At 45.8% G+C, this 12,551-nt stretch overlaps 1 protein-coding gene across 1 annotated transcript in view; it reads right to left on the bottom strand.

Moving 5' to 3' along the window:
- The window catches only part of LOC120042169 (sorting nexin-30-like), a gene marked incomplete at its 3' end in the record, with an annotated part of 29,201 nt that extends 20,729 nt beyond the window's left edge, over positions 1–8,472 (bottom strand). Inside the window, exon 1 of the mRNA XM_038987032.1 lies at positions 8,196–8,472. Within this exon, the coding sequence (XP_038842960.1) occupies positions 8,196–8,336 (141 nt within the window). The remainder of the gene's footprint in view (positions 1–8,195) is intronic.
- Between the last annotated feature and the right edge of the window lie 4,079 nt (positions 8,473–12,551).

The raw sequence follows: 12,551 nt of genomic DNA, 5'->3' as shown, positions 1-12,551 counted from the left end.
AGTGCACTACTTCCGACTAGAGAATACCACCCAACACAGTGCACTACTTCAAGACTAGAGAATACCACCCAACACAGTGCACTACTTCAAGACTAGAGAATACCACCCAACATAGTGCACTACTTCAAGACTAGAGAATACCACCCAACACAGTGCACTACTTCCGACTAGAGAATACCACCCAACACAGTGCACTACTTCAAGACTAGAGAATACCACCCAACATAGTGCACTACTTCAAGACTAGAGAATACCACCTAACATAGTGCACTACTTCAAGACTAGAGAATACCACCCAACACAGTGCACTACTTCAAGACTAGAGAATACCACCCAACACAGTGCACTACTTCAAGACTAGAGAATACCACCCAACATAGTGCACTACTTCAAGACTAGAGAATACCACCCAACACAGTGCACTACTTCCGACTAGAGAATACCACCCAACACAGTGCACTACTTCAAGACTAGAGAATACCACCCAACATAGTGCACTACTTCAAGACTAGAGAATACCACCCAACACAGTGCACTACTTCAAGACTAGAGAATACCACCCAACATAGTGCACTACTTCAAGACTAGAGAATACCACCCAACACAGTGCACTACTTCAAGACTAGAGAATACCACCCAACACAGTGCACTACTTCAAGACTAGAGAATACCACCCAACATAGTGCACTACTTCAAGACTAGAGAATACCACCCAACACAGTGCACTACTTCAAGACTAGAGAATACCACCCAACACAGTGCACTACTTCAAGACTAGAGAATACCACCCAACATAGTGCACTACTTCAAGACTAGAGAATACCACCTAACATAGTGCACTACTTCAAGACTAGAGAATACCACCCAACACAGTGCACTACTTCAAGACTAGAGAATACCACCCAACATAGTGCACTACTTCAAGACTAGAGAATACCACCCAACATAGTGCACTACTTCAAGACTAGAGTATACCACCCAACACAGTGCACTACTTCAAGACTAGAGAATACCACCCAACACAGTGCACTACTTCAAGACTAGAGAATACCACCTAACATAGTGCACTACTTCAAGACTAGAGTATACCACCCAACACAGTGCACTACTTCAAGACTAGAGAATACCACCCAACATAGTGCACTACTTCAAGACTAGAGAATACCACCCAACACAGTGCACTACTTCAAGACTAGAGAATACCACCTAACATAGTGCACTACTTCAAGACTAGAGAATACCACCTAACATAGTGCACTACTTCCGACTAGAGAATACCACCCAACACAGTGCACTACTTCAAGACTAGAGAATACCACCTAACATAGTGCACTACTTCAAGACTAGAGAATACCACCCAACACAGTGCACTACTTCAAGACTAGAGAATACCACCCAACATAGTGCACTACTTCAAGACTAGAGAATACCACCCAACACAGTGCACTACTTCAAGACTAGAGAATACCACCCAACACAGTGCACTACTTCAAGACTAGAGAATACCACCCAACATAGTGCACTACTTCAAGACTAGAGAATACCACCCAACACAGTGCACTACTTCAAGACTAGAGAATACCACCCAACATAGTGCACTACTTCAAGACTAGAGAATACCACCCAACATAGTGCACTACTTCCGACTAGAGAATACCACCCAACACAGTGCACTACTTCAAGACTAGAGAATACCACCCAACATGACTGGTACTCTACAGCTAATAACAGATCACATGACTGGTACTCTACAGCTAATCACAGATCACATGACTGGTACTCTGCAGTTAATCACAGATCACATGACTGGTAGTCTACAGCTAATAACAGATCACATGACTGGTAGTCTACAGCTAATAACAGATCACATGACTGGTAGTCTACAGCTAATAACAGATCACATGACTGGTAGTCTACAGCTAATAACAGATCACATGACTGGTAGTCTACAGCTAATAACAGATCACATGACTGGTAGTCTACAGCTAATAACAGATCACATGACTGGTAGTCTACAGCTAATAACAGATCACATGACTGGTACTCTACAGCTAATAACAGATCACATGACTGGTACTCTGCAGTTAATCACAGATCACATGACTGGTAGTCTACAGCTAATCACAGATCACATGACTGGTACTCTACAGCTAATCACAGATCACATGACTGGTAGTCTACAGCTAATCACAGATCACATGACTGGTAGTCTACAGATAATCACAGATCACATGACTGGTACTCTACAGCTAATCACAGATCACATGACTGGTAGTCTACAGCTAATCACAGATCACATGACTGGTACTCTACAGCTAATCACAGATCACATGACTGGTACTCTACAGCTAATCACAGATCACATGACTGGTAGTCTACAGCTAATCACAGATCACATGACTGGTACTCTACAGCTAATCACAGATCACATGACTGGTACTCTACAGCTAATCACAGATCACATGACTGTACTGTGTTGTTAGTTATTGCAACTGTATCAGGACATCAAACCAGCGTTGTAATAGTGGTGGGGAGGAGAGAGAGTTTTGTAATATAAGGCCCTAAAAGACAAGCTCATTTAAAAAGAGCTGCTACTGCTGCTGGAAAATACTGACACAACTTTCCTGGTCGCCTGCCCAGCCAGCTCAGAGAGTTGGGCTTGTTTCATAAAGTGCTCTTTCCCAAACAGACAATAACAGTGTTAGCCAAAGTTAAACACTGATGTTAAAAGACTGACAAATGATACCCAGGGCAAATATAAGCACCCCCCCCCTCCCCTCTCCATCTAGGAGTCCGCTCAGGTTCAGAGGTTAAAAGGTCAATGGCTCCAAGTTAAATCACAAGACATTCCCGTCTACAGGTAACTGCCAAAATAAAGGAAACACCAACATAACGTGTCTTAATAGGGCGTTTGAGCCGCCACGAACTGCCAGAACAGCTTCAATGTACCTTGGCAATAGATTTGACAAGTGTCTGGTACGCTATCAGAAGGACATGCCACCAGAACCCTGCCGGAGACTGAGTTTGCGTCATCTACGGATCTGTTGGATTCTCATGTCAGAAAATAGCGGTCGTGCATCTTGGAGTATGAGCAGTGCTACAACATGATTGGGCAAGGACTGCTGCCAATAGCCAATGAGTACTCAGCATTTGAGACCAAAACAATGACGGCTTTGAGGAAAGCAACAACATGCATCGTTTGAACCGAGGTGATGGAGGACAGACTGGTGGATCTGTAGAGAGAACGAGGTGATGGAGGACAGACTGGTGGATCTGTAGAGAGAACGAGGTGATGGAGGACAGACTGGTGGATCTGTAGAGAGAACGAGGTGATGGAGGACAGACTGGTGGATCTGTAGAGAGAACGAGGTGATGAGGACAGACTGGTGGATCTGTAGAGAGAACGAGGTGATGGAGGACAGACTGGTGGATCTGTAGAGAGAACGAGGTGATGGAGGACAGACTGGTGGATCTGTAGAGAGAACGAGGTGATGGAGGACAGACTGGTGGATCTGTAGAGAGAACGAGGTGATGGAGGACAGACTGGTGGATCTGTAGAGAGAACGAGGTGATGGAGGACAGACTGGTGGATCTGTAGAGAGAACGAGGTGATGGAGGACAGACTGGTGGATCTGTAGAGAGAACGAGGTGATGGAGGACAGACTGGTGGATCTGTAGAGAGAACGAGGTGATGGAGGACAGACTGGTGGATCTGTAGAGAGAACGAGGTGATGGAGGACAGACTGGTGGATCTGTAGAGAGAACGAGGTGATGGAGGACAGACTGGTGGATCTGTAGAGAGAACGAGGTGATGGAGGACAGACTGGTGGATCTGTAGAGAGAACGAGGTGATGGAGGACAGACTGGTGGATCTGTAGAGAGAACGAGGTGATGGAGGACAGACTGGTGGATCTGTAGAGAGAACGAGGTGATGGAGGACAGACTGGTGGATCTGTAGAGAGAACGAGGTGATGGAGGACAGACTGGTGGATCTGTAGAGAGAACGAGGTGATGGAGGACAGACTGGTGGATCTGTAGAGAGAACGAGGTGATGGAGGACAGACTGGTGGATCTGTAGAGAGAACGAGGTGATGGAGGACAGACTGGTGGATCTGTAGAGAGAACGAGGTGATGGAGGACAGACTGGTGGAGCTGTAGAGAGAACGAGGTGATGGAGGACAGACTGGTGGAGCTGTAGAGAGAACGAGGTGATGGAGGACAGACTGGTGGATCTGTAGAGAGAACGAGGTGATGGAGGACAGACTGGTGGATCTGTAGAGAGAACGAGGTGATGGAGGACAGACTGGTGGAGCTGTAGAGAGAACGAGGTGATGTGAACTATATGGATTTTTTTTTATTCTACAGAGGGAATTGGAGGTAATAGGCAACTTTTTTAAGTTGAAAAGGCAGCTGTGCTATGGGCCTTGGTCAAAACACAGCCCTTATGGGCCTTGGTCAAAACACAGCCCTTATGGGCCTTGGTCAAAACACAGCCCTTATGGGCCTTGGTCAAAACACAGCCCTTATGGGCCTTGGTCAAAACACAGCCCTTATGGGCCTTGGTCAAAACACAGCCCTTATGGGCCTTGGTCAAAACACAGCCCTTATGGGCCTTGGTCAAAACACAGCCCTTATGGGCCTTGGTCAAAACACAGCCCTTATGGGCCTTGGTCAAAACACAGCCCTGCGGGCCTTGGTCAAAACAGAGCCCTGCGGGCCTTGGTCAAAACAGAGCCCTGCGGGCCTTGGTCAAAACAGAGCCCTGCGGGCCTTGGTCAAAACAGAGCCCTGCGGGCCTTGGTCAAAACAGAGCCCTGCGGGCCTTGGTCAAAACAGAGCCCTGCGGGCCTTGGTCAAAACAGAGCCCTGCGGGCCTTGGTCAAAACAGAGCCCTGCGGGCCTTGGTCAAAACAGAGCCCTGCGGGCCTTGGTCAAAACAGAGCCCTGCGGGCCTTGGTCAAAACAGAGCCCTGCGGGCCTTGGTCAAAACAGAGCCCTGTGGGCCTTGGTCAAAACAGAGCCCTGTGGGCCTTGGTCAAAACAGAGCCCTGTGGGCCTTGGTCAAAACAGAGCATTAAACAGGTAAGAGGATGCCAGTTGGGATTTAGCCCGTCACTGTGCATTCATTTATATGGGGTACTGTTGCATATTCAGATCATAAAGGAAAGACAGAATGGCCTATTGAACTGATGAGCATAGGAAGCAAGCTCCTTATTGTAGCCAAACTATGATGGTAAACTATGATAACACATGAACACATTCTTGAAAGGCTTTCTTTATGTTCAGTCCAGTGATTTATTGGAGAGATGGTTTAAAAACAGCCTAATTCCTCTAGACCTAGGAGGCAGCATTAGTAATGCATTACACTGTGGAATGACAGAAATGCTTTAACCAGGATTATGGGGCGGTTTGCCGGACAGGGATTAAGGCCTATCCCTGGACTAAAAAACACACTCAATGAAGAAGCTCTATTGGAAATGCTTTTTAGTCCAGGATAAGTCTCAGCTTCTCCCCCCAAGTCATAAGACTCCTGAACAGCTAATCAAAGGGCTATCCAGACCCCTCTTTTACACTGCTGCTACTTTCTGTTTATTATCTATGCATAGTCACTTTACCTCTACATGTACATATGACCTAAATTACCTCGACTAACCTGTACCCCCGCACATTGACTCTGTACCGGTACACCCTGTGTATAGCCTCCACATTGACTCTGTACAGGTACACCCTGTATATAGCCTCCACATTGACTCTGTACCGTAACACCCTGTATATAGACTCCACATTGACTCTGTACCGGTACCCCCTGTATATAGCCTCCACATTGACTCTGTACCGGTACACCCTGTAAATAGCCTCCACATTGACTCTGTACCGGTACACCCTGTATATAGCCTCCACATTGACTCTGTACTGGTACCCCCTGTATATAGCCTCCACATTGACTCTGTACCGGTACCCCCTGTATATAGCCTCCACATTGTACCGTAACACCCTGTATATAGCCTCCACATTGACTCTGTACCGTAACACCCTGTATATAGCCTCCACATTGACTCTGTACCGTAACACCCTGTATATAGCCTCCACATTGACTCTGTACCGTAACACCCTGTATATAGCCTCCACATTGACTCTGTACCGGTACACCCTGTAAATAGCCTCCACATTGACTCTGTACCATAACACCCTATATATAGCCTCCACATTGACTCTGTACCGTAACACCCTGTATATAGCCTCCACATTGACTCTGTACCGTAACACCCTGTATATAGCCTCCACATTGACTCTGTACCGGTACCCCCTGTATATAGCCTCCACATTGTACCGTAACACCCTGTATATAGCCTCCACATTGACTCTGTACCGTAACACCCTGTATATAGACTCCACATTGACTCTGTACCGGTACACCCTGTATATAGCCTCCACATTGACTCTGTACCGTAACACCCTGTATATAGCCTCCACATTGACTCTGTACCGGTACCCCCTGTATATAGCCTCCACATTGACTCTGTACTGGTACACCCTGTATATAGCCTCCACATTGACTCTGTACCGGTACCCCCTGTATATAGTCTCCACATTGACTCTGTACCGGTACCCCCTGTATATAGTCTCCACATTGACTCTGTACCGTAACACCCTGTATATAGCCTCCACATTGACTCTGTACCGTAACACCCTGTATATAGCCTCCACATTGTCTCTGTACCGGTACCCCCTGTATATAGCCTCCACATTGACTCTGTACCGTAACACCCTGTATATAGCCTCCACATTGACTCTGTACCGTAACACCCTGTATATAGCCTCCACATTGACTCTGTACCGGTACACCCTGTATATAGCCTCCACATTGACTCTGTACCGGTACCCCCTGTATATAGCCTCCACATTGACTCTGTACCGGTACCCCCTGTATATAGCCTCCACATTGACTCTGTACCGTAACACCCTGTATATAGCCTCCACATTGACTCTGTACCGGTACCCCCTGTATATAGCCTCGCTACTGTTATTTTCCTGCTGCTCTTTAATCATGTTACTTTTATTTTCTATTTAACCAACAATGCTTTAAAATAAGTGTTAAGGGCTTGTAAGTAGTCTACACCTGTCGTATTTGGCACATGTGACAAATACATTTTTTATTATTATTATTTCTTTCTTTAGACTGTGTCCGGCAAACTGACGCTATGAGTCATTTAGTGTTCTACTTCTCTTTTGTTATTTGTAAACAGACTGTATCTCTGAGCAGAATACAGCTTGTCTTGGACATGGCCTCATTTTCACTACACACATTATGATACAACAAGTTATACACAGTAAACAATCCCCATAGAGAGCATAGGCTGTGGCCAAAACGGCACCCGGTTCCCTACGTAGTTCACTACTTTTTGAGGGCTCTGGTCAAAAGTAGTGCACTATATTGGGAATCAGGTGCCATTTGGCCACAGTCCATGAGAAGGAGATGTCCCTGAGGAAACACACAGTGGCGTTGTCAGGCTACGCTCCCCATGACTGGCACGGACATCCCACTCTGAAGCAACCCACAGTATCACAAAACTAGCTCAACTATCTATGGCTGTTTGTTGATGTGTGTTCATGTTTTAAATACCACTGCTTTCTAGACATAGCATGGTTTTAAAAAGACAACATCTGCTCCGTATCAACCAACAGATTGAACGTTATTCAAACCTGGACCTGGGATTCATGTGCATTAGGCTACGTGTGATATTGTTATCTTGTGTTCTTTACAAACTACTGGTAGAAGGAATCTCCAGCTTGATGATCTTTATCCTGTGATCAGAAAACCTTTGGCTTGGATTCATTTACTAAATGTTTTGTTAAGTCTTTTTATTTTTATTTTACTAGTGACAGTCACAACAAGCATCTATAGTTGATGCCATATGGAGAATTCACTGAATGCCTGTAGCTTAAAGTTATCAAATTAAATCAGTCTCCCGACAGCGCTGTCACCAGATCTATTATATGTGTACAGGATAACCTGCTAAAATGTCATATTCGAAAAGATATGTGTGGTTTGGCGTAGCAGATGTGCGTTCAGAAAAAAAATCTGAAAACATTTGATAACCAGGTTCGCCGGTTTTTATCCTCAACCCATGTAAGACCAAAGTATCTAAACCACTATCTCTATTTTAACGTATTTATTTATCTATCTATCATACCTTCTCTCCGATGCTGCTCGTGAGGTTTCTGACATCTGGACTGGGTGTGAGAACTGCCTCCTCGGCTCCGAGCGGATGGCACATCTCCTGAATGGGTTTTTGCCCCGACGATGCCAGCGATTTAGGAGTGCCAGCACTCATTGTGTAAGCGAGGGGAAACCGCGAACGGATTTTCCGGAAAATGTCTTAGTTACTTGGCCTGGAATTATGGTTTGTTTTGTGATTATTTCCAATCCCGTGTATCAAATGCTGAACCCGCTGGCTGCAATCACACAACTGTCAGGTGACTCACACCGCGCAGTCTCGGAAGTACAATAACAGTACCGGAAGTAATACAAACGCTTGATCCAGGGGGCGCGTTCGAGGGGATCACTTTTGTCAATTCGGGTGACAATCGTTGGTCATATCCTTTCAAAGTGTGTTGCATTATAGGGATAAAATTGTCCCACTTGCACCTACATGTCCACTGCATGAACAATACAACCAGCAGGGGTGGCAGGTAGCCTACTGGTTAGAGTATTGGGCCTGTAACTGAAAGGTTGATATATCAAATCCCCAAGCTGACAAGGTAAAAATCTATCGTTCTGAACAAGACAGTTAACTCACTGTTCCTAAGCCATCATTGTAAATAAGAATTTGTTCTTCATTGACTTGCCTAGTTAAATAAATGTGATCAAAAGTCATGAAGTTTTGACTGCAAATTTTCTGCAGTTGCTCCTCACCAGCTGCAACTTGAAGCCATTGCCTGCATTGTGGAAGGCACTAATTGTCAATCAATCATAAGTGTTTTTGTTTGGCCGATGTGAACGGGACCAAAGACATGACTGAAACAGAGAGCAGCTTGCCGGGAAAGAGGTATTCTGGAGAGAGACGTGCCTTGTGCATCTGGGCCACAATCCCCATATTCTTGGACGTGTCATCCCCGCGGCCTCCTCAATGGATTAGTCCACTGAGACAAGCGCAAATCAGGCAGCTGTCTCTTGTGCCATGAAAAAAATCTTGTTTTCAACATGGACCACTTTTGTCACACAGTATTTCATATACAGCACCCAAACAGTAGCTGTGCGTGGGTAAAATCACTAGGGAAGCCAAGCCCCCCCCCCCCCTCCAAAAAAGCGCTATTACAACCTATGTGAAAGGAAAGGGGGATACCTAGTCAGTTGGAAAGGGAAAGGGGGATACCTAGTCAGTTGTAAAGGGAAAGGGAGATACCTAGTCAGTTGTACAGGGAAAGGGGGATACCTAGTCAGTTGGAAAGGGGGATATCTAGTCAGTTTTAAAGGGAAAGGGGGATACCTAGTCAGTTGGAAAGGGGGATATCTAGTCAGTTTTAAAGGGAAAGGGGGATACCTAGTCAGTTGGAAAGGGGATATCTAGTCAGTTTTAAAGGGAAAGGGGGATACCTAGTCAGTTGGAAAGGGGGATATCTAGTCAGTTTTAAAGGGAAAGGGGGATACCTAGTCAGTTGGAAAGGGGGATACCTAGTCAGTTGGAAAGGGAAAGGGGGATACCTAGTCAGTTGGAAAGGGGGATATCTAGTCAGTTTTAAAGGGAAAGGGGGATACCTAGTCAGTTGGAAAGGGGGATACCTAGTCAGTTGGAAAGGGGGATATCTAGTCAGTTGTAAAGGGAAAGGGGGATACTTAGTCAGTTGGAAAGGGAAAGGGGGATATCTAGTCAGTTGTAAAGGGAAAGGGGGATATCTAGTCAGTTGTAAAGGGAAAGGGGGATACCTAGTCAGTTGTAAAGGGAAAGGGGGATACCTAGTCAGTTGTAAAGGGAAAGGGGGATACCTAGTCAGTTGTAAAGGGAAAGGGGGATATCTAGTCAGTTGGAAAGGGAAAGGGGGATATCTAGTCAGTTGGAAAGGGGGATACCTAGTCAGTTGTAAAGGGGGATATCTAGTCAGTTGGAAAGGGAAAGGGGGATATCTAGTCAGTTGGAAAGGGGGATATCTAGTCAGTTGGAAAGGGAAAGGGGGATATCTAGTCAGTTGGAAAGGGAAAGGGGGATACCTAGTCAGTTGGAAAGGGGGATATCTAGTCAGTTGGAAAGGGAAAGGGGGATATCTAGTCAGTTGTAAAGGGAAAGGGGGATACCTAGTCAGTTGTAAAGGGAAAGGGGGATACCTAGTCAGTTGGAAAGGGAAAGGGGGATATCTAGTCAGTTGGAAAGGGGGATATCTAGTCAGTTGTAAAGGGAAAGGGGGTACCTAGTCAGTTGGAAAGGGAAAGGGGGATACCTAGTCAGTTGGAAAGGGAAAGGGGGACATCTAGTCAGTTGTAAAGGGAAAGGGGAAAGAGGAAGTCAAAGTCAGAAGTTTACATACATTTAGGTTGGAGTCATTAAAACTCGTTTATCAAACACTACAAATTTCTTGTTAACAAACTATAGTTTTGGCAAGTCGGTTAGGACATCTACTTTGTGCATGACACAAGTACTTTTTCCAACAATTGTTTACAGACATATAATTTCACTTATAATTCACTGTATCGCAATTCCAGTGGGTGAGAAGTTTACATACACTAAGTTGACTGTGCCTTTAAACAGCTTGGAATATTCCCGAAAATGATGTCATGGCTTTAGAAGCTTCTGATAGGCTAACTGACATAATTTGAGTCAATTGGAGGTGTACCTGTGGATGTATTTCAAGGCCTACCTTCAAACTCAGTGCCTCTTTGCTTGACATCATGGGAAAATCAAAAGAAATCAGCCAGGACCTCAAAAACATTTAGACCTCCACAAGTCTGGTTCATCCTTGGGAGCAATTTCCAAACGCCTGAAGGTACCACGTTCATCTGTACAAACAATAGAATGCAAGAATAAACACCATGGGACCACGCAGCCGTCATACCGCTCAGGAAGGAGACGCGTTCTGTCTCCTAGAGATGAAAGTACTTTGGTGCGAAAAGTGCAAATCAATCCAAGAACAACAGCAAAGGACCTTGTGAAGATGCTGGAGGAAACAGGTACAAAAGTATCTATATCCACAGTAAAACAAGTCCTATATCGACATAACCTGAAAGGCCGCTCAGAAGCCACTGCTCCAAAACCGCCATAAAAAGCCAGTCTACGGTTTGCAACTGCACATGGGGACAAAGATCGTACCTTTTGGAGAAATGTCCTCTTGTCTGATGAAACAAAAATAGAACTGTTTGGCCATAATGACCATCGTTAAGTTTGGAGGAAAAAGGGGGAGGCTTGCAAGCCGAAGAACACCATGCCAACCGTGAAGCACGGGGGTGGCAGCATCATGTTGTGGGGGTGCTTTGCTGCAGGAGGGACTGGTGCACTTCACAAAATAGATGGCATCATGATGGAGGAAAATTGATATATTGAAGCAGCATCTCAGAACTGAAAAAGCGTGTGCAAGCAAGGAGGCCTACCAACCTCACTCAGTTACACCAGCTCCTTCAGGAGGAATGGGCCAAAATTCACCCAACTTATTGTGGAAAGCTTGTGGAAGGCTACCCGAAACGTTTGACCCAAGTTAAACAATTTTAAAGGCAATGCTACCAAATACTAGTTGAGTGGATGTAAACTTCTGACTTCAACTGTATTCCAGTCCAAGGCCTCCCGAGTGGAGGATTGGACCAAGGCTCTGCATCGCTGTGCCACTAGAGATTCTGGGTTCGAGTCCAGGCTCTGTCGCAGCCAGCCGCGACCAGGAGACCCATGGGGCGGTGCACAATTGCCCAGCGTCGTCCGGGTTAAGGGAGGGTTTAGCAGGCAGGGATGTCGTTGTCCTATCACGCACTAGCGACTCCTGTGGTGTGCCGGGCACAGTGCACGCTGACACCGGTTGCCAGGTGCACGGTGTTTCCTCCGACACATTGGTGCGGCTGGTTTACGGGTTAAGTGGGCATTGTGTTAAGAAGCGGTTTGGTTGGGTTGTGTTTCGGAGGACGCACGGCTCTCGACCTTCGCCTCTCCCGAGTCCGTACGGGAGTTGCAGTGATGAGACAAGACTGTAACTACCAACTGGAAACCATGAAATTGGGGAGAAAAAGGGGTAAGAAAAACGTTTTTTAAAAACTCTATGTATAAGAGATTCATCTCCCGCTGGACCAGAGTGAAGAAGGCTGATGTGGAGGTTAAGAGTGCTGTGAGGAGAAAGGGATAGATATTCAGCTCCCACTGGACCCAGTGAAGTCAAGTCCTTGATCCAGGCAAATGAGCTTGATCTTTGGCAAAGGAAGTGGGATGCTAGTAGCAAGGGGAGGCAATTTTATGGCGTGCACCAGTCATTTTTTTAACCAGGCAAGTCAGTTAAGAACAAATTCTTATTTACAATGATGTCCTAGGAACAGTGGATTAACTGCCTTGTTCAGGGGCAGAACAACAGATTTTTACCTT

The sequence above is a fragment of the Salvelinus namaycush genome, unplaced genomic scaffold, assembly GCF_016432855.1.
Source record: "Salvelinus namaycush isolate Seneca unplaced genomic scaffold, SaNama_1.0 Scaffold627, whole genome shotgun sequence".
In the NCBI taxonomy this organism is placed as follows: domain Eukaryota; kingdom Metazoa; phylum Chordata; class Actinopteri; order Salmoniformes; family Salmonidae; genus Salvelinus; species Salvelinus namaycush.
The sequence above is the reverse complement of the archived record's forward strand: the minus strand, read 5'-3'. Positions and strand labels throughout refer to the sequence as shown.